At 42.8% G+C, this 23,950-nt stretch overlaps 1 protein-coding gene across 1 annotated transcript in view; it reads right to left on the bottom strand.

The window, feature by feature from the left end:
* The window catches only part of LOC117761221 (plexin-A1-like), a 192,266-nt gene that overhangs the window by 85,075 nt on the left and 83,241 nt on the right, over positions 1-23,950 (bottom strand). Inside the window, exons 5-6 of the mRNA XM_034584918.1 lie at positions 16,443-16,583; positions 915-1,015 (exon numbers count right to left, since the gene is read on the bottom strand). Coding sequence (XP_034440809.1) covers positions 915-1,015; positions 16,443-16,583 — 242 coding nt within the window. The remainder of the gene's footprint in view (positions 1-914; positions 1,016-16,442; positions 16,584-23,950) is intronic.

The raw sequence follows: 23,950 nt of genomic DNA, 5'->3' as shown, positions 1-23,950 counted from the left end.
GTCTAAAAACCACTGACACACAAACACTGACACACAATAAGAAGTTGAATTCCATCAAGATAAATGGGAGTGCCAGTGATGCAGGCAGGCAAGCTGTGTTGTTATTTATGTGATTAAAACAAGTTAAGCTGGATGGCAGACATACACAGGGACAGTGTATCACTGGGAGCTTTGAATCATAATAATTTGTGATTAATTACTATCTTTTAGAGGGTTTTTACTTAAGTTATTACAAAGTCTTGAAAATAATTTCTGAGAGCAACACAGGTCACATTCAAAGTAGCAACTGGCAGCGTCTTTCGGCTGCCTTTAATGTTCACTTGGTTCTCTGTACCTGTCAGCCTGTCTAGCTTTCACCGAGAAATTAGACATCTGTTCTAAATGTACTTTTACCCAGTGAAAACTTGTTCAATGTAAATGATCAACACTTTACAGTTAGAGAGAGTCAGTTGTGTAAAAGGTGTGGCGGTTAATTTCTCTGTGGCTCAAACAACAGTACAGTATATCAACAAGCACATGTCAGTGCAGATCAGGAAAACGGACACAAACAATAACTCTCCCTATTGAGTGGAGACTTTTGAATAATAAGTAATGTGACCGTCATCGAAAGAAAAAAATCTATTCAAGCCTGGATACCCTGAGGAGAATACCTTGAAAATAATCACTGCAAGAGCAACATACTAATTCTATTTCAGGTGGATTTAAGCCAGAGGTGAATCACCTCAGTTTGATGTGTAGCTGTTCACGATTGTGCTTTCAGTCCAGCATGATCCACTGACACATATAGGAAACACTTCTTTCACAATTATCTACTATATAATGCAATGGGCTGCATGTGAAGGGTACCAGCGTGAAGTGTGTTAATGTGTGCATGAATGTGTGTGTGTCTGTGCATGAGTGTGTGTGGCACTTACACATTGTGGAGGACACACCATCCACAGTGAGGGTCTCTGGAGCCCAAACACTCCCCGCAAGTGGTGTACTGCTCGCAGCTCTCCACTGGAACTCTCACCACCTAGAGACAGAGAGGGAAACGAGTTGTAACGTTGGTTCACCTGGATGGAGATGAGAATTTGACAACTTATCAGACTGATTTAATTTCTTAATTGTGCTCAGCTAATAGTCCAAATGTGCATGTGTCTGTGTGTTGTTTCAGAGAGAGAGGGCTTGTGTGTGAGATGTGTTTGCGTGTTCTGCTGAGCGATTCAGGTCTAGCGGTGTGTGACAGCCTCCAGTCAAGCGTGCACAGGAGAGATCTCGCAATGCATGCTGGGAGACCTGACAGGTGGCCGTGGTAACAGTGTATTGTGATTGACAGGTGACCTCAAACACCAATGGGAGGCAGTTGAGCAGAAGGACAGATCCCAGTGAGTGTGTGCAGGTTGTGCAGACAAGTTTCTATTCAATACCACTGTTGTGAGGACATTTTTGCAGAAGACCGCGCGCGTGTGTGTGTGTGTATGCATGTATGTACATGTGTGTGTGTGTGTGTGGGTGCGTGAGTGTGTAGCATTTGAGCTTGGTGATAGGCTACAGATGTTGCCTAAGAAACAAGTGCTCAAGTTAGACCTCCACTCTAGTTTCAAGGTGATGACAGATGGATCACAACATGGCCCCAAAGGGTCTGAAAGAGTGTGTTTATTTCAAGATATTCACAAGAGTGTATAAGTGTGTGACAGACAGATTGCTAGCACATTCACATAATGCTAGTGTGCAGCAAAGTGGCCGCATGTGTTTGTGCGTCAGTGTGCGCACATGTGTTGGAAGTGTCAGCGCCACATTCAACCTTTCTTCACCAACGTCATTTGATCCCCTTGATTTTTAGTGTGTGTGTGTGTGATTGTGTGTGTGATTGTGTGTGTGCGTGCGCGCTGGTTGATCAGTAAGTAACAGCATTTAACAACCCTACCCTTGGGTAACACCATTATAACACAGACACACCAACAGATTTAACCATGAGAACACCAACCAAGTGGTATGTGGGGACTAAAGTGGTGTCGGGCCCAGTGGGGGCTGACTTCTTTATGATCTCGGGATGGGTTTGGGGGAGAGAACAGAGAGAGAGATGTATGGAGGGATAAGAGAAAGGAAAAGCACATGGCAGACAGAGAGTGGAGGCCTGAGGTAAGAGATAAAGCTGGTTAGCCATAGAGGATGGAAACCAGGCGGACAAAGGAACTCAACACTAAAATATTAAACTGGGGCTGGGAATCCTCGGTGAGCTTTAAGTGTAACACAGATATGAGATAGATATGACATGATGGAACTCATTTAAGCCCAGAGATGTCTTGTATCAGACCGGATTTGGTACTCTTTGACGGAACAATATTGCTCAAGCAGGGGGCAGACAGACAAAAGCACTTGACGCTGTGAGCCACTAATCCCTTCTTTTCTCTATTCCCTTCTTTCCCCACTATACATTTAGTTATTTCCATTACATCCTATGTTCCTTGCATGTATCTCTGCCCTAAAATCTTCCTGTAAAGATTTAACCTGAAACACTTACAGACTGAAACACGCCGTTACTCCACTAATAAAACAGCAGTACAGACCTCAGTGCTGTAGCTGGCTTTCTGCCCAGAGAGAGGGAAAGGCAGATGGAATGATGCAAACGAGCAACAGTAAAGATTTGAGGGGGGACGAGAGGGTGGTGGTCATCTACTGGAAGTAGTGTTGGATGGATGGATGGATAGATAGAGTAAAATAGAGGTGTAATGGAAGACACACACGGAGAGAATTGGCCATGACATTGTGCTGAGTAGATGGGATATGGTGGCAGACGGCAGCTATGTGTCATTGTCAGAACAAGTGTGAGTCTAGTTTTCAGCTGAAAGAAGGATGGAACATGGTACTGGTGTGTCCTAGTTAATAAAAGGATGAAGGAGGAGGAGAGGGAGTGTGAATGAATGAGCGGGTAATGGATAGAAGGGTGGGGGAGAAAGTAGCTGTGGATGTGTGATTGGAGAAAAAAAATCTTTACAGGATGTCTTTCATAGAGTTTATGATTTAAGAGAAAAAATTAGAAAATGGAGAGCAGAGGTAAGAATAGTCTGTTCCTCATATTATCAAGGACATCAACCAAATGCCCCTCTCCTCTCCATAAATCATTGTGATTGTGATTAAGGACAATGGTCCACATAAATCACACTCTCACCGTGGGTCCTCGGTGAGCTAGCATAACCTTATCACTGCCCTGTGTAATGATAGATATAGACTACTGTTCACAGTTGTGCCTGGACCAGTAGTGAAGACAGTGTGGGCTGTACTGAGTGGGAGTGTTACAGTGCTGTTGATGTGGTAGGGGGGCTATGATGGTTGATTTTCCCAGTGGGGCAATAAAATGCTTTACTAGTGCAGATTCTTTACTTGTATAACTGCATGTAGATCCACAAAATGTGTGTATGTGTGCGAACACTGCACGCGCACGCACACGCACACTCACACTCTCCCTCACTGTCTCCCTCTTTCTGTCTCTCTCAATGGCTCTTTTAATGAAAGCCAATTCCCGACAGTGCGCCACATTACTCCTTTAAATGACCTTATAAACCAAGCCTGCCATCTCCCCTCTTGCCATCTCCTTATTTACAATAGCATCCACCGCTGTAACTCTAACCGCTGTAATTCTCCTTTGTCACTCTCTCTTCCTGTTGTCAATCCTCCACCCTGACCACGGCACAATGCCATGACATCTCCTTTCTGCTATAAACTTTCCACCTTTCCTCTCCAATCTGTTTTTACAGAGCGCTATCACCTGCCTTTAAACGTCCGGTTAACAGGCTTTGCAACGGTCACCCCCCAAAACCCACAGGACCTGTAAAGCTTTCACCGTGGCTTTTCATTGGTTGTTAAAATCTAAAGACATAAAAGGATTGGCCTTGTTGCGGCTCACTTTTTTTTTTAACAATCAAACACAGAGTCTACAGTAGAGGAAAAGAGGAGGGGGCGTAGCAGAGACGACTCCCAGAAGAGAGGCTCTTCTCTGGATTGTTCTGTCTGGGAGCCATGAGAAAGATATCACACTTTATTCTGGATGTTATTTATAGATACATATCTGCTTGAAACTCATACATTAGTTAGGCCTATGCCTCCCTGAACAATCACTGTACCACTGAACCTCTCGTGCTTCATACTTATACTCATATGGCTTTAGTCTTGCAGTAAAGGGACCTAAACAGAGGAACTTGGTTTCACTGAGAAACTTTCGAGTGACAAAGTGTGATAGTGCACCACGACATGGATTGTGCAATACCTTAACTACCATGATAGCATAATAATGGTCGTGGTGAAGGCGCGCCAAATTTAGCGGTAGTAGTAAATAGCCCTGCCAACTTAACACTGCCGACCAAAACCCAAATATCATTTAAAAAGGGTCCCGATGGACAAGGGTCGGGTATCCACGTTCTATTATGCAACCTAAGTCGCCATGTCGTGATAGCAAAATGTGGAAACACAAGCAACCTGCTCCCCCACTTAAAAAAACTGTTTGTGAATATCAGCAGGCGACCCACACCTGGGCCAAAATCAGTATGCAGACAACCAGTGCCAGTGGAGCATAACCCAAAACTACACCGGTGTCACTCCAGCTGTCATTTACTGCTGCTACATCATGTATGGCAACACTAGTAAGAGATGAAAAGATATCAGTAGACCAGACAGGCTTCTCCTCCCAAAACTTGCGTCACCTTCCAAAACGTGGGGGGGAGGGGGAATGATCATCCTTCCATAGAATCATCTCTGTAAACTGCCACTGACCGCACCTGCATTAATTTAATAACCCCCGATTATCTTCCATCTTCTTGTGGTTTAATATGTGCTGGCAGTGAACGGTCGTATGCAATTTTAAAAAAAAATTAAATATCTACCTATACAGCCACTAAATGCCGCAGGAAGACAGAGTGTAGAAATAAAGACAGATACATCAGATAGGATATAACTATAGCTGCGGAAATTTTTTGTTGTCTGTCTCTACTGTGCAATGAAAGTTCTACACACCCCCAGTAGCTTTCCGGCTAAGCCTTGGGCATCATGCACTATGGTTCTCAACAGGATGTCAATGTAAGAGAGGGTTCTTCTAGTGCTGGAATACCTGCTGAGGGGGGCCAGTGGGGGTGTTTGTATCAAAGACTAGGTTAGCATGTGTGCATTGACTAGATTGTAAGGGGCTTAGGACATCAATGACTGGCTAGGAGCTCGATGTGTTGACTGACTGGAGATAAGAAGGAAAGCAAACACCACTCTCAGAGTTTGGCACTGAATAGGACGAAGAGGTGCCGAAGGATGGCTAAAGAGCGAGAGAGACAGCGAGAGGGTAAAGGTTGTTCAGTGGGAGAAATGAAAAGTGAAAAACAGCAATCACTTCACCTTGTTCCATCCAAAAATCATCTGCTGTCACACGCAATTTGCTGAATAATGGCCAAATACTAAATCGCTGCTGCACTGCAGAGATGTTTATGGACAGGTCTGGCCTTTGTGGTCAACTCAAATTGTTAGCTGCAGACCGACTTTACTGAATCAGGCCTTTGTGTGTCACAGTGGCAGAAAATAATGCCCACAGTGAAAGCTGTAATCTCTTGTTTTCTCCCACAAAACTCACTCCCTGCTGTACTTCTTGTGCCCACTACCCTTCCTGACTTCTGCGCTATATTTATCTCTCTCATATTGTGTTCTGTCTGTCGCTTCTTCCTCCCGAAGAGCTCTACTGCTTTATCACCGCTTTAATTTATATTCTTATCCTCTATCTCCTGCACCAGGCTCAGTTATTCATCCACTCCTCTGTTTTCCCTTCTCTGAAATACTGCTTTCATCTCTCCCTCTATACTCCATCCCTGTGAAAAAGTAGCAGATCACACAACTTATTTGTCATTTGTGTGTGCTCATATTGTGAGTTTGAGGCCAATACAGATGACAACTCCAATTCCCATCTTCTAGGAAACTGCTATGAAAAGAAGGTATACAGTATTAAGATGATCCAGGAGGTGTATAAGTGTTTTTAAAGTGTATGGGAAAGCAAGTAACTTAAAACCAATGTGAACACATTGAATTAAGTTTTAAAAAGTGTTCAATAAATCTTTAAAAATGCATGAAAGTGCTCTAAAAGTTCCAACAAATAAGAAATTGACAATACGCTATTTTGCTTTATGTCTAACCAGTCTAATTCAATGCTCTTAAAGAAAAATTAAAGAAAGAAAGAAAGAAATGAGATGAGCGTAGTAGCTCTGAAATAACGACTTCAGTAAATCAACAGTGAGGACGGGATACAAAAACACATTAAAAAGAAAAGCCAGAATTAGTTAAACTTTAAAAAATAAAAAGGTGGAGACCAATCACTCTTCATTACTATCCTCATCACATGGACTTTCCTATTACCTCTTCCAAAAAGAGCTATAGGTCAATGTACTCTCATTCTTTGTGTCGCCATTTGTCCATAATACAAAATGGAATGAGAGAGTAAGAGAGGAAAACTAAGACAGAGACAAAGGATGGGACAGAGATTGAAAAACCACAGAAAACAAAGAATTGGACCACGGACTCTACAGAAACAGTAGAGAGAGAGAAAGAGGTAAATGTGAGCGGCTAAGGTAGACAGGCCTAGGGGTCTTCTAATTAAGTGAGGATGGGAGAGACCGGCTGCCTGGTAAATGACTCTGTCACTTTAGTAAATGGACTTGGTGAGGAGTGAGGACCCACACAGCTGGCATTTCCATTAGTGCTGCCAGGCGACCACCATATACACAGACAGAGAGAAACAGAGGAGGGGGGAAAAAAGAGGACAAATGCTGCTTTTCTTTATTTGTTCTCGCAGGAGTTGCTTTGTGGAAGTAAAGTCCTTATAGGAAAGTCTCACTTGGCAGCCATCTTGGCAACACCCCTGGGCAGTTGACATAAGGCCCCTATCTAAATCGGTGCGGAGAGAGTCATAACTGCACTCCTAATGGACACAAACCATAAAAGCTGCTTGATAAGTTTGGTGACTTTGCCCCAAAATGCTTTCTCAAAAAGATATGCTACAACTACACATGACCAAGGTTTGTCTTTCATTAATGCACATGTGTCATATAACTGCCATGCTGGCGATAAAGACTTTTCTATTTGGGATTCTTTAAGTGTGTTTCTTGATTTCTCTTGTGGAAGTCATGCGGTATAGGTGTAATTATGGATGTGGAGAGCAGGCAAATAACAGAGCAGAAAAAACTAAATTTGCCTGATTGACTTTGAGATAATATGCATGCTGTCATTCAAATTACTGCCAAAAGGTCAAGGAGCTTTTGTAATAACACAATGAACATATTTTTTGATAAAGTGATGCCAAAAATGAATCACTTGGAAGCAGTGTTTAAACATATGATTTTTTTCAATCCTATGTTCGAAAATGGTTATGTGCCCCCATTAATACTAAAAAATAACAAATCTTTGCCTGTTTCACTTTCAAGCATTTGCTGGTTTTGCATCATGTACTGATTCTGTTTCAGTTTTAGTTTCAGCTGCTTGGACTAAACTAGGAATTTCATCTAGTCACCTTAGGTTCTGGGAACTTGTGTTGGCCATTTTACAATTAATTAAAAGATTAATTAAGAAACATATTAAAATAATTAAACGGAAGTGATTAGTTGCAACCCTGCCTATTATTGGACAGATTTCTATCCAGCTGTGTCCATCATGTTTTCTTCTTTTTGTAGAAGACATTTTGCTATTTCGCTCTTCAGCTGAGCTCTTCCCAGTTTGATACGTCATAGCTGTGTCTGATGAGGCCTGCTGTGCATGAATTAAAAAAAGAAGTTTGACTCCAATTCAAAAACAATTCCCTGCGCTGTCAAGCATGAGCGACACTTCATTGTACTACCCAGAGTGCCTTGTGGTTAAGGCACGGGACTGAACAGTGACGTGCCCCTAGGAGGCACTCTGTGGGCCATGCCAGCTTTTGATTGGCCTCAATCCATGACGATCAGTCAGAGACACATCGTTCCGCCCCAATCACTGTCAAGCAACAGGAGGACCGATCGTGGGCCGATTGATAGGGATTGAGAAGAAGGGGGGGTAGAGGGAGAGAGACACCATTAACCTCCCTATCCATCTCGGCCTCGTTTCTAACCCTATCAGTCTGCTCTATCACGCTATCCTTTGGGATGGTAAGATGGTGCAGTAAAACAGAGAGAGATGAGAGAAAGACAAAGCTATCTCATGACTAGACTTCCATTAGGACTGATAGCATCACACTAAAGACAAGTGTCTGAGCACACTTTTCTGATGGGGCCCACAAACACTCAATCAAGCACACATTTCTTTTTTTTTTTTAATGGGGAAAAAGCACAAGAGGGAATGACACAACTGGAAAGAGGGGTGTGAGAAGAAAGGCAGAAAACCCCATTGAGTGAAAAAAAGAAATGGAGGAGTGAGATTTGAGATATAAAGAGACACATGTAACTAACCCTCAATGGATATCCTCACCAACATCTTTGCGTGTGAGAAATCCTCATCCCTTCTTTTTTGTCTTTCTCTTCTCTGTGTATCACAGAGAGGACGGCTGTTACTAATGACTTTTTAAAATCTATAAAGCTGTAGATTATTGTCTCTATTGAACTTAACTACTAATTATTGAATGATTTTGTCTATAACACATTGGACAACTGTTACAAATCCCTAACTAAGTTTACTACAGCCTGAGGGGATGTCATCAACAAGCTGGAACCAGCAGATGTTTTAAACTTTGACTGGAATAATCTGAACATTCAATCATTTTTAAATGCATGTTAATAAGAGATGATAAAAAAATGTAATTATTAAATATATAATTGGGATTTTAAATTCTAGTTGTTCTCTAATTTTCCAAGATACCACTCTATCCTACGAGCTTGATTTGAGATCAAATAAATGTGGACACCTACATAAATGCATTAAATGTATGTGTGCACTGCCCTGTGCTGAGAAAGGTGCTATAATGGTTTGAACTCTGGTAATTGAGTGCCATATACGTACACTGCTACACTGCTACACCGCCACCTGCCCCAGCACCCTCCACAGTGCTCTCATCTCCGTCTCTCTGCATCAGGTCTATTAACATTTACATTACAATGACCACATCTTGGTGTGTGTGTGTGTGTGTGTGTGTGTGTGTGTGTGTGTGTGTGTGTGTGTGTGTGTGTGTGTGTTACATGCAAATAGTATTCATTCAAGCTTCACACTGTCAAATCAGTGAGTGGAAAAGATGAAGCTGGAGTTATGCTCATAAATGTAAATTAGAAGGTCAGATGATTAGTGGCCTCAATGCATGAACCAAAGAGAAGAAAATAAATAATAAAAGGCATAAGGTAAAAAAAAAGTGCTCTGAATATTGCCGTTCTCGTCAGTGTGAATGCACAACATGAGACACAGCAAGACACTTATTTTCAAGAAGAGGTAAGAGACACCAGGAGATAAATGAAGAAAGCAGCAAAATAACTTTTATTTTAAACATCTTCAACGACCCATGTCTGTTTATGCCAATTTTCGAAAACTTTCAAGGCCTTGATTTCTCCCATATTCAAGAAGTTTCAAGTATTTTAAGGACCCATGGGAAGCCTGTGTCAGACCAAATGTATGCTACACATGCTCTCTGAATGATGAAACAAAGCGTCAGCCATTAGCTGATGTTTCAATGCTGCGTTATGCGCTTGTTAACTTTGGGGGATCCTCAGTCAAGCACAGTTTGATAAATTGTGGAAAATTAATCTTTGAGCTACTTAGAACTGACTGATTAGCTGAATCTAGTTCACTAAAATGTCAGACTTGATTGATACAACCAGCTGCATATTATGTGTGTTGATGTCAGTCTGTGCTAATGTGTTTGCTAATGAGATTGGCAGTGAACCAGTAATATGTGAATGTAAACAGATCGACACACACACACACACACACACACACACACACACACACACACACACACACACACACACACACACACACACACACACACACACACACACACACACACACACACACACACACACACACACACACACACACACAGAGAGAGAGAGAGAACAGAGAAGATTGATGTCAGACAAACCCCTATGGGTAGGATATTACTTGATGAGGCCTTGCTGAGGCGACAACACAATGCAGACCATTGTGTGTTATTGTAGAGACTCAAACCAACAGTTTGTGAGTGGCACACAAACTTGTGTTGATGCATGTGCATGAATACGGATTCCTTGGAGGAATGTGAGTCGTGGTGAAATGTGGAAGGGGAAATCTCTTTCAGATGCAGAATGAACAGTCAGACAATGATGTTAGCCCACACACACACTGTCTCTCCATCACACACACATAAACACAAATATATGTTTGAATGCTGAAATGTGTTTACAAATGCAGAGTCCTACAAAGACATGCAGATGTGGTTGAATCAACACAAACACTTACCATTACTATTACAAAATCCAATTGAGCCATACATGCATTTATATACTCATACATACACATGCGCACTCACACACAGAAGCATCCTTCCCACTTGAACAAAGGCTGTCTCATGCATACATATAATACATAATCTCCCTCCACTGTATCAGGCCATCCAAGTCCTTCGGTTTCCAGGACGATCAGACTCGCTCCCAACGCAGTCCCCCTTCCCACACTAGAGATGAATATTCATGCTTTCAGCAATTAGCCAGCGCTGCACACCACACCGATATCATATGCATGGCTGCCATCAAAGACATAAGAGGTGCGTGTCTCTGTGTGTATGACACTGAGGCTGAACACGAGTACAAAGGCTGCAAAGATGGCAGCTGTGGCATCAATTCAGCGTTCCATCTTTTTGGCCATAAAACAGAAGAAGATATGATTTGATGATGCAAAGTGTCTTGACTGAGCCAGGACGCCATGAGAAGATTTCCCCCTCTCAGTTTTTGCACAACAGAGAAATGATTCAAAGGTTTGTGTTCAGTCAAAGAGTGACATTGTCAAAAAGTGAAAGAGTCACAGGAGTAACAATGATTCTGTGAAGCTTTATACATTTTTGTAAAAAATTTAAAAATAACATTAGCGAACTGGCAGCCCCTCACAAAGTTATTCATCTGGATTTGTCGATTATAATTGTTATATAAGGTTTCACTTTTGTATTCATATATTAGTGTTCTAATGCTGTGTGATCATCAAATTCGTATTCTTATTCTAATTGTTTCCTATTGTTTACTTACAATAATTTGTAAAGTACCTTGTAACTGCATTTTGAAAGGTGCTACATAAAGTTTATTATTTATTATCATTAGTGTTCAATTTGTGAACTAAAGCTATGACTGTGTCTTGATAACCTTTTTTCCCATGCCTATGATGAGAAGAGGACATTAAACAGTAACTGTGACTATATCAATATAAAGTATCATTTACGAAAAAAGATGAAAATTAAAAAATTGTTTAAAAATAAACTTTACAAAACTCTTAATTTAAATGTTTTTGCTATTGTGTCAACACTATAGGGCAATATGTGTATGTGAACAGCCTGGTAGTGAATGAATGGAACCTTATCGATAAGGTCAATATTTCTAAATGGCAGGTGATGCAGACCTTTACCTGACATCGATGTTTGCTCAAACTAAGTCAGATAACCAGCAACATGTAAAATCAAACACACAGTAAGGGGCACAAATCGATTCAACATCGACTGTAGGCAAAGATAAACTTAATTTGCCAGTAACAACACACTCATTAAACACACACATGCTTAAAACACACACGCAGCAGGCCGTCCTCTCCTGCTGTCATATCCTCCATTGATAATAATGACAGTGATGAATATAGCTGGAACAGCGCGAGTCATAAATCACTGGGCCTCGCCCCTAACTCTGACTCACAGCCTGGGCCTTCACGTGTGTGCATGTGTGTGTGTGTGTGTAGGGGTAGAAGGGAGGACTTGTCATGGGCAACGCATCAGTGGATATGTCCAGTGACACCTTAATGTGCTTGGCTTGTCAGAGGAACCCCCGCAGGCAACTAGCCCCACACGCACACACACTAGTAAGTAAGCTTGCATGAGGAATGAAATCATGCTTTTTTTTCGTATTTACTCATGATACATACAGGCATGGTCTCATCCTGCGAGTCAATGTGTGTGGTACTGTACCATCCTCATTTAACTGGAAACCAGCCACCTACCATCATCCATCAATACCTCAGTCTTCCCTCCTTCCATCTATCCATCCCTCTCTCAATTCCACAATTTTCAACCTCAGCTGTTGACAAAGAGTGTGAGAGTGTGTATGAGAAAAGAGAGAGAGAGTGGGGGGGTGCAGCAGCGATAGGGAGATAATTAAAACATGGGAATGGGATCAGTAGAAGGCAGTTGAGAGGGGAGGACTCAATTTGGGCTTAGATGAAAACATGGGAGTGTGTATGTGCGTGTGTGTGGCAGCCGATGCCCGGATTTATAGAAGCAGGGATGGGGGGGCGCAGCAATATAGAAGGAGGGCAGAGGATAAAGATGAGGGTAGGACGGGGAGCGAGAGAAGGGAATGGCCCCCTCTATTCATTAGTGCTGGAAAGGGGGTTTAGCTATGAGGTCTTGCAACCGCAGCCCCCCATTCTGCTTAACCCAATCCTGCTAACCATTAATGGGGATCAAACAGAGATGAAGGTGTGTGTGTGTGTGTGTGTGTGTGTGTGTGTGTGTGTGTGTGTGTGTGTGTGTGTGTGTGTGTGTGTGTGTGTGACAAGCATATGAGGGGAGTTCTGTAGAAAAGGGCATGATGTGAGGTGGATGGAGACAGGCCGTCCTTGGGTGTAAATTTGTGGTATGGCTGCGTGCGTGTGTGTGTGTTGGTGTGTTGGTACATAAAGTGTGTGAGCCTGACTGATGTTCCTGTCTTGCACTTTTGTGTAGAAGTGAAACTGTGCGCATGTGTGTGTTTGTGTGTCCCTCATGCCCTTAACTGCTCTTACTGCCAAGATAAAGTGGAGCAGGCCACCAAGCCACAAAGACACAAAGACACGCTACACAAACACTAACACCAGCTGTTTCACCACATATTATATGAAACCTATTTAAAGATCTCATCATCAAAGTTCAACAACAAATGTCCGTTATTCATCTTTGTGTTGCTAACAAACCCTAACAATGATTAAGCTATCTCCCCGAACCTTTGGTGTGCGTCTCTGTGTTTTTCCAAATCGCAAACCCTGATTTGAATGATCCACATCGTCCCAACACTAAAAGCAAACTGAACGAAGTACAATTGTAAATCTGTGCAGGCTGCATCTCATACCTTGTTTCTAATCAAACACAAGGCAAGAAATGCTTGCATTAGCAGCTAATACTAATTCTGTAGAAGCTCAACTCCTGTCAATTTCCCTTCTGACCTAATAGGCAAAAACATTTTTTATTATTCAGTAGTTTGGTCGAGGACATCATTTGAAATTTTATAATGAGAAATAATTGATTTCTATCAGTCACACTTCAACTCAGAGCTGAATCATTACAAATCGTATCTTTTCTGTATCTGATCATGGACTGTGTAAGTAGACATGAATCCACTCAACTGAGATGGAGAGAAACACACTTTTACAACACAGTTTTTTCCCATGCAGCCCAGAACATCTCTTCAGCAATAGGTAGTCCTGGGTATCGTACCCCAGTACGTCTTAAGTAACAAATTAGGTATGAAAAACTGACATTGAACAATTTCAAATTCTTTTTCGGAAACATAAACAGGACTGGACTGAGAACTCAAGCGTGTTTTTGTTGGATGGTGTGATATTCAGGCATATTGACACCTGTTTTGAAACATTTTAAACACTACCCTGCTATAATTGTAAGTACGACAGTAGACAGTATTTTATTTGGATATGAAAGATTAGCTTTAATTACTGCAGCTTCAGTCATTAACCACTGGCCTTTAGCAAAAAAAAGAATAATTTTATGGACAGGCTTTTTTTCTTTTTAACAGGCTACAGAATCTGGCCTCAGATACCTTTCCCTAAACAGACACACACACTGTATCTCACCGGTTTTAATCAGACAGGCTTTTCCCAAAGCCCATTTTAGATATATTAAATACAGACATATTCACATCATGTACAGCCCTACTTTCCCTTTTCTCCCCTCCCTCCATCTCTGCTTCCTTCACTCACCACACTAATGAGACAGAAAAAACGAGAGGAGCAGCTGGGCCTGGGGAGCAACAGAGATGCGACACGTTCTCCCCCATCCCCTCCCCTACCCCTCTCCTTGTCTCACCATCAAAGTAGACACAGCTCTCGCCAGCGGTGGGGCTGGTAATGACCACAGGCGCACACACACACGCACACACAGACGTACTTTGTGAGGACACTCATTGGCATTCCCTAGTCCCTTAACCTAACCTTAACCATCACAACTAATTGCGTAACTCCTACCATTATCCAAACATTAACCTAAACCTTATCCTAACCTGAACCCTAAAACCACAGATTAACCCTCAAAGGTCTTAAAGGGGACATAGCATGCCCATTTTACCACAAGTTGATATGGTTCCTTGGGGTCTTAATGAAATGTCTGTAACATACTTTGGTCAAAATACCACAAGGATCATATAAAACAGCACCCTTTTTACCCTGTATAAAACAGCCCTCCACAGAGTGACCTGTTTTGAGTGCCTGTTCCTTTAAATGCTAATGAGCCAGCTCCCCCCTCCCCCCCCATGATTTTAAACGATATAAATTACATATTTTATATGATATAAATTATCAAATATGCATCCCATACTTTGTATTCCCCTTGTTGTCCTGGAGTTTTAATTTTCCCAATCACATAATTAAATGTCCCCCTCTGCCCATCCACTACAAGCACACAAGCAGACAGACAGAGAGAGAAAGAGAGGGGTGGGGGGTGGGGGGCTATGAAGACCATCATTTACCCCCGAACCCCGACATTCAACGGGTACAACAACAAGCGGAGAAAGCAGAATCGCGGGCTGACCTTATATATACAGTCTATGGGGCTGACCAGCGGAGAAATGCACGTCCCGTGTGAACAGCCAGGCGGCTGCGTGCTGGAGAACGGCGCTGCGCTGCCTCGCAGCTGCGCTTCCGCGTCCGGTGTAAACCCGGCGTAACTACTGTACCCCGGCGTAACTACTGTAACCCGGCATACAGTAGAGCTGAACACTGCGGAAGTCTTCCACACAGCTGGCAGTGTGGAAGACCGCTGCGAGGCAGCGCAGCGCCGTTCTCAAGCGCGCAGCCGCCTGGCTGTTCACACGGGACGAGCATTTCTCCGCGCTGGTCAGCCCCATAGACTGTATATATAAGGTCAGCCCGCGATTCTGCTTTCTCCGCTTGTTGTTGTACCCGTTGAATGTCGGGGTTCAGGGGTTACAGTAGCGCTGAACACTGCGGAAGTCCTCCACAGCCAGCAGGGCTGTGTGGCGCTGACACAAATTCCAGCTCACGCACGGGAGAGCGAGCGGTCGCTCCCGAGCAGCTGCTGCAGCCTCCCGGTCCCAACGATCCAGACAAATGCCACATGTGAGTGAATCGCGGGCTGACCAGCGGAGAAATGCTCGTCCCGTGTGAACAGCCCGGCTGCGTGCTTGGGAACGGCGCTGCGCTGCCTCCGGTGTAAACCCGGAAGTAACGAGTGTGGGGGGACGGGGGGTGGGGGGTGGGCCAAGACCATGTAGGGAGACTTCCAGTTCCTTGTTACGACACAATACCCAGGAAGCGCAATCGAGTCGCTCAAGCATGACGTTTCTGACTTAGAGGAACTATAACAAAACGCGCAAGTGTTTTTTCCCCAGAGTTTTTGGGTTGGTAGACATGCCAGATACCCACATTAACCTGTAGAAGCACTAACAAAGTGGAATTTGCATGCTATGTCCCCTTTAATGTCCATGTGGTCCTCACACAGAAAGAAGTACAGTACAACAACACACACTCAAACACCATGTGTGACTTATAACACTCCCTGTGTAATTACATTCAGAGCTGATGAGTTGTGTTGTGATTGTTCAGTGGGTAGGTGGGTGAAGAAATGCAGCGACTAACGTCTAATTGGGGTGAGGTCTGCTCTGGAGAGTTGGTACTAGACTGCTGTGGAGGAAATGACTGTTGCAACCACGCAATACAGCACACTGGCTTGTGTGTGTGTGTGTGTGTGTGTGTGTGTGTGTGTGTGTGTGTGTGTGTGTGTGTGTGTGCCTTGACTTGCGGGTACACCCAGATAGAATATGTAACTGGAGCCGTGTGTGTTAACGAGGCATTGTTAGCCCTGTGCAGTCACCTGTGGTGCATTAAGGAATGCTGCTGGATATGGAGGCTAATGATGGCGACACAGAGAACATATACCAATCATTACAGCACACACACTGTGGGTATGTGTTTGCCAGATGTATTTGAATGCATGCTGCCATTTGGTGCCTGCATCAGAGCTTGAGAGTGAATGTGTTTAATCATTTGTTCATCTTCCTGAGAATCTCCATCAGTGAACTCACCTGTCTGTCAGTCAGAGTGTAGATGTGCTGCAGGTCCGGGCTGAACAGCATGTCTCTCAGTAAGGGGCTTCCTCCCTCACTTACAGTCACCTTCTCATACAGCACTGCTGGACGGTTGGGACTCACAGAATTAACCAGAATCTACAGGGAAACACAGGAAAACATGTTTAGAAAAACCTGTTTATAAGTTCAGTTTAAAGTGTTGAATACATATAGAAACATTATTCCCCACCAACAACTCTTAATCAGCCATTATCTAACCTTGCAGATTGTTTGTAGACAGCTAACAATGTACAGTAGAAGAGCGATACTGTATTTGAATTATTATTGTGATAAAAACTTTCCAGCAACTGCTTCACAGTAAAGGCTTTCAGAGTATTTCGAAAAGAAATGCATAAAACTGGAAGACAAAGCAAGGAGGGCTTTTACTTTGAAGTGTTTGAGCTCTGAATAATAACTCCTTCCTTTATGACAGTCATGATATAGTGTTAAACAAAGATGAAAATAAGGCAGTTACTTTTGTAATACATCTAGCACCATGCGTTCATTTCCACTATTTTCAGCAAGTATATGTAAGAGACAATGAAACAATGATATATTGATTTTTGTTTTCTTCCATCTCAGATCCCTCTTGCAATATCCAAACAAAAAAGTATCCCAGATTGCATTTTTTCCAGGAAAATCAAAGTTTAAACACACTGCAGTCTCCATGTACGTGTTGCCCCGGCAGGAAATAGGCTGCACTGACTTCAGCTCTAACTGGTGGTTATTATTATAGTGGTAGGCGGCTGGAATTATAAAAAACAATTCTGAAAAGGGTTGTAAGCATGTGTTCTACAGGACCAAGTGAACACCTTAATTGAACGGCTGTGTTAATAGCAGTATTGAATTCAGTATCATTATTAATGGGAACATGATTACAGTGGTAGGTGCATAAAAAGGAACATTATTGACTGGATTATTTGTGTTATTGCACCTGTACAAAAGACGGCTCTATTCAGCACCTTGGAGGAATTAATGAAAACAACTTAACAACTGAAATAAATACAAAAGCAATGTGTATGAAAATATTGACGTCCTGTATAATGCCCAGAAAGAATCAGAGGGAGACACTTTCCTTCAGTTTTTAAGGAAAAAACTTCACCTGATAGACATGAAGATGAATACAACAGTAATCTGGTAGCGAGAGCGAGCAGGCGTGCAAACGCTCAAAAATGTCTTTGTGAGCGTTGGCGAACAATTTGCCCAGATATGGTAAGCAATGGTTCAGATGTAAGATTGTTCTGGCTGGGATGGCTGTGAGCCAAATTCATCTCGGCAGCAAATGAAAAGCACAGAGCGACGGCAGGGGGTGAAGGGGGGGGGGGGGGGGGGGGGTGGGGTTGGGGTATCAGTTCTCCATTACTGGTCTTTGTCGACTGCTGCTATCAGCCCACAGTGACAAGGAGGGGACAGCAGGCAATGAGTAGCTGGGAAATGATACTGAACACATATGCACACAGACACACAAAGTAAAATATACGCACACAAACAGGATCGCACCCATATAGATGAGAAATGATGTGATGAAAACACACACAGAGTTATGTGTACACTAATACATGCTTTGATAGATATGTACGCACGCACACACAGAGTTATGTGTACACTAATACATGCTTTGATAGATATGTACATGCACACACATGCACAAACACAGAAAGAAAAACACATGGGTGGATGCTGAGCACACACACTTTGGGATGAAAGAATTTATTTACGATTTCACCAAAAGAAACCAGGGGCAACAATTCCATTATCTCTCACTGCCAGTGTGTGTGTGCGTGTGTTCCACAGTGAGAGAGAGAGGAGAGAGAGAGAAGAGAGAGAAGCGAGAGAGAGAGAGAGAGAGAGAGAGAGAGAGCGCTCATAAGGTTGTGATGAAGCACTGAAGATGAGAGGAAATATGGATGTTATTATCTGGATAATGGGTCTGTAAACAAAGGATACATTTCATTCATGGATGGCTCGCATCCAGACAACACTACTCACACACACACACACACACACACACACACACACACACACACACACACACACACACACACACACACACACACACACACACACACACACACACACACACACACACACACACACACACACACACACACAGCATTACAGCTTTTAAGTACAGACAAATGGAATAAGACACAATGCTATCTGACACACACAGAGGTGAAAGAATATATTTTTTCTGTGGGTTCCTGGCATCATTTTCTCTCTTAACCTATAAAAAAATAAACAACAAAAAAGAGCTTTTTTGTTGGATGTCACATCTATCTCTGGACCAGCTACCCCAGTCCAGTTCACTGGCTAATGACCAGTCCCAACCTAGACACGGGTTATACACACAACAGAGAATAAAAGCCCTTCCGTCTGTATTCTTATCTTCTATTTGTATCCATTTGTTTGTGTGCCTGTGCATCTTCCAGTCTGCTTAATCCCAAACGTACAAACAACTCTCTCACATCGTCTATGACTGATTCCAATATCACTTCAGAAGCACAATCACTAAATCTAACAACATCTCTAAACTCATTTCTAAATGTTTCACTCAAACTTTCACCCTCAGTCTTAGAACGCAGTTCCTATGCAGTGCTAACATTTGAGAAAAAACATGAGTGGGGAGAGTGACAGAGGTGAGAAAGAGAGAAAAGAAAAGAGTGGGCAAGAGAGAGAGAGTGTAGGTGACGTGTGAATACGACAGGTAATAAATCGTCTCAAATCAATTCATTCCACAGATGCTGCAGCCAAGACTGGATGGGGAATATGGAAACCAGAGGGTGAACAAAGGGCAAAGGAATATATCAGCTGAACTGATGAATGGATGGATGGATGAAATACATACGCAAAGTTTGTCTAATTGAATCAAACTGAGTGTCTGCGCATTGGAATGGGGGTTGGGGGCTGTTACAGCTTCTGTAAGAGGAGCTTGATTTGCAAAAATATGTGTGCACAACCTAGTGTGTGTGTTTGTGTGCATGCCTGCACATATGTGTGAGTTATCACATTCTACAAACATCTTCCGTGCTGTAAAATGCAGCAATCTGTATTTTTCACACATTTATGTATATACATATACATTTACAGGTTTATGTTTATGTGAGTATAGTTGCACAAATATCTACATGTGTGTGTGAAATCAATGCAATAATCAGTGATGGTGCTTCTGTCTCCTTTGTATAATTCAACTTTCAGCAAAGTGCTTGATGGATGGATGCACAGAGTGATGATGGTCAACATGTATTATGTAACATTAACAGATCCTAAACACAGAGCCACTGTCTTCAGTAAGGACACAGAGATATAATGAGAGAGAAAGGAAAAAGAAGCAGAGAGTGTAAGAGTGGATAATAATGAGGAGTGAAAGCCACAGGGAAAGAACAGCAGATGAAGAGCAGCAGGGAAAAAAACTGGTCTCTGTATTTCTTGCGTCGCCTCTAAAAATCCTACAACAAACTTTACAAAGCAACTACTCAGTGTGTTTTCATGACCTAAAATTGTTATTCTGTCCCGAAATGTTAAAGTTACTTTTTAGCTCAGGAAAACTGGAGGAAAAAATTGAAGGTTTGAAGGTTTGAAGTTGAATCCCACTGAAATCTAAAATTGAAAGCAGTAAATTGGTAAAATAAGCTGCAGAATACTTTCAGGTGTAAATGCAGCGACTCAAACACTTTTCTCAACGTCCCCTGGGATTTTCTTACCATCCCTGAATTTCCAACAACAATCTTCTTCATTTTCAGTAACCTTGAATAATCCCTGTATGGGAACAACTAACAACACTGCACCACCACCACACAACATTCCCAACTACCTTCCCTCCTCCGACAACATCCAACATTCATTTTTTAATCTCTTCTCTGAGCGTTAACACCTCCCTCAACCTGCCGATCCACCCAAAAGCCCCACATGCCAGGTTTTATCTGTGCCAGGCAGGCCTGGTAATCTCTGATACACACACAGGATAGCTACAGCAAGTGATAGCGAGGGCTGGCAGTGTGAGGGTGAGAGTGTTGGGCGATAAAACAGTGGCACGTCACAGAAAATGATGCCTGTCAGAGCCGCAAGTGACAATTTATAAAGCTTGTGTGCATAAAGGTGAGAAACTGAGAGGCAGACACAGAGAGATCATCAATTATGTGTCTGCTTTAGCTAAGATGCACTGTGAGAGGAGAAGAGGGGGAGCAAACAAGGAGGACACTGAGAAGTTAAGGAAACAAGGGCGTGATGAAGGATTTAGGGACCTTGACAGCGATGGAAGAGTAGACAAATACGCGTCATTCGCTAAAGCACCCAAATATCAAAAGGCACCACTTCACAACCTGATTAACAAGATTGTTAAGTTGTACAAAAAAATTCCAAAGGGTTTTAGAGTTCTACTCCACAAATGAAATAAGTACAGGCAGACAGACGCACAGATCTACATAATGGTCACAATATCCTCCGCATTATGCCGGGGGAATAGAAAAGGGAAGGGAACAAACAGAGGTAGGAACCTCAAACACTAACGTGGAATAAAACGGAACAGAATGGTCCAGGTGTCCTCACAGGTCTGTCTGAGAGCCACAACACACCGCTCATGTAACTATAGGCTCACTTATAGCATGTAGAAACACACACTCCCTACCTTTATTGAGGGGTGAACTTGACATAAGTAGGCCTATCCATTCATAACAACAAAACAGGACCCACATTCCTGACTTTGATGTGGAGGCCCCCCCACCCCAAGTGTGTGTGTGTGTGTGTGTGTGTGTGTGTGTGTGTGTGTGTGAAGGGGGTCCTGCTGAAGAGGGGGATTCTGTGTGACCCACTCAAGAACAAAAGGAAATGAGAGAAAGCAGCCAGATGAACAGAGGAGATAAAAGTACTCCTGTTGTCAATGGACTGTCGGGAGGAGTAAACAACAGATGACAATACTTCTGTTTTGATTGAAGTAGCTCGAAGATATTGAGTGATGCAACATCTTGATAATGTTAATATCACCTTTTTTTTGGTCAGTGATCTGCTTTTTGTCCAGGAGGCACCAACCAGAGGAGAAGCCCTATTACATGATTCCTCACTCTATTTTCATTTTTCTGCTGTCAAGGATCATGTCCTGAAAAGCTACTAAATGGATAATGTGGTTAGATTCTTTTTTTCAACTGTTGTTGCGAAGGACAAGAATAAATAAACCCTGATCCTCAGCTCTTCAAACAAAATGGATCACAAGTTCTGAAAATGATGAGAAAATCTGCTGTTATTTAGCCTTATTGAAGGAAAAGTAAATAAAACATTAACTGAATGACTTAATACCAATTTATCCACAAATTTAATTCTGTCCCTTTCCCGCACAAGAGTCACAAACACATTACATTGGGCTCGGTGGAGACTCCCCAATGACAGCTTCATGTAAACGTCTCCCATATCCTGCCCGTCCCTCTTTAAACTGTGTTTTCTATCTGCATCAGGGCAGTTCAAGATAAAGAGCTGGAATCCTTCAGCTCCTATCTCCCTGTGAGCTTGGCAGAACTTGAGCACAGCCAGGCACAAAACAAATCCATCAATTTTTCTCCAGCAGCAAGTTTCCACTAGAAACATTCAAAGAAAAAAGAAACAAACACATGTTTCCCCCTTCCTGAGTGTGTGTTAGAGCTGTGCAATACGACCAAAACTGAATATTCTGATGTCAGATAACAATACATATTGTTACTTGTTACTTGTTGCTGATACCTTTTCTCGACAGTATAAATTGGGGCCATGTCTTGCAGATGTAAGTTGAAACACTGCTGTGTGATGTGCTGCAGGCAAAAGCCTCTTGCAACGTCCAAGTCTGTTTTTTGTTTTGAACACTTGATTGTACTTCTTGAAAAGGTTAGTGGTTTGTGATTTTTCTGGAGGGACTTTGAAAAGCATGGCTTTCTGGTCTGTGTTAAACTTTCATACCTAAACCACGTCAATGCTTCAGGTGTAGCCCCCGTTTTATGTACAAGCTCCTGGGCTTTGTGGAGTCATTCTCCTGCTCTAAATTGCCACATCTCCTATGTGTCACATCTGTTTGTGTTGCCTTTATGTTTATTTCCCGCTGTTATGTGCAGATCTGCTCCTTGTTTTGCAGTGCTCCTGGAGCTCCTCCTTCAGCCCCTCCTTCTCCTCGTTACCTGGCACCTGCTGCTGCCTTAAAAGCCTGGGAGGCTTCACTCATGGGGGTTAGCTAAGCAGGGCTGGCCGCATGGCTCCCTTTCACCAGTCTGATTACCATTCGTAACAATAAACCCAGTTTTCTCATATTTAATCCTTGTTTGTCTACTTTATGTTACTTCCGTCGAGCCGGGTTGTAACATATTGGGGACTCGTCCGGGATCAATCTGGATGAGTTATTTTTTTTCCATTTTTCCCCTAGACAGAGTAACCCGGTATGCTTTGGTGGTGTTTGGTAGGGTGGCTGTGAGCAGCTTCTTGTCATGGTGAGTACGGTGAGCATTGAATCTGAGTGCTATGATTTTAAGTTGTGAGTGATCTCCCTGGTTAGTTAGGGAGTGTGCCAGCTGGGCAGAGCAATCTGTCCTTCCATCGGTGCACTATTTGTTATATTTATTTATTCATTTATTTTTTTCGAGGTAATCCTGGGTGGAGACTTGTTCTCTGGTGGGGGCGAGCATTTCAGGGCCTTGGTCACATGGCTGAGGTTAACTGAGCTTTGCTTTAAAGAGGCCTCGAGCCCGGCACGCCTCAGAAGACAGTTAGGGTTAGTTTGAAGTTAGGCAGGTACCAGGGGGCTTGCTTAGATGATCATTTGCACTCGGAGGCTTGCTCACTGTGCTCAGCAGTGATTGATTTGTAAAGTTATTTGAGTTAGTGACTGCTTTATGGGGACAGTTGTGGTAACATGTCCAGGGTCCTAACTTTGTTTTGTATAGCTTGTGGATGTGTCAGGTGTGGTGTGTGTGGTGTCTAGCTTGACTTGGTGGGCTAGTTCTCCCGGAGGTTGTTGTTGCCTTGGTCTTGATTACCAGCAGGGTCCATTTTGGTAATGGGTGTTTATGGGTAATATTTTGTGCTACTTAGTAGCTAGATGGGAGTTACTAGGCCTATCTCTGTGATCATGGGTTCAAGAATCATTTAGTAGAGAGAATTTGTGATAAGCTGTAGTGTTGGATGAGGTGTGTACTGGGCGTACTGGTTTAAGTTTAAACCTTGGGTAACGGCGATTGGTGTATTTTGGTTATGTTTGGTTACTGAAGTTATCTAGTATGGAGGCTATCGATGACTTTATTAGTGCACCCTCGGAGGAGTTGCTTTGTCAGCTCACTAAAGGACAGCTCCTTAGCCTTGCCAGGCATTATGACATTGAGATTGCCAGTGGTGATAAACGTCTTAAAGATAATTTAAAAGAAGCACTTAAGGCTAGCCTAGCAGAAGGAGGCGTCCTAAAGCCGTCTGCTTTACCAGCATATCAGCATCAACTTGATCTTCCTCAAATGTCAGAT

The sequence above is a fragment of the Hippoglossus hippoglossus genome, chromosome 5 (genome assembly GCF_009819705.1).
Source record: "Hippoglossus hippoglossus isolate fHipHip1 chromosome 5, fHipHip1.pri, whole genome shotgun sequence".
Classification (NCBI taxonomy): domain Eukaryota; kingdom Metazoa; phylum Chordata; class Actinopteri; order Pleuronectiformes; family Pleuronectidae; genus Hippoglossus; species Hippoglossus hippoglossus.
The sequence above is the reverse complement of the archived record's forward strand: the minus strand, read 5'-3'. Positions and strand labels throughout refer to the sequence as shown.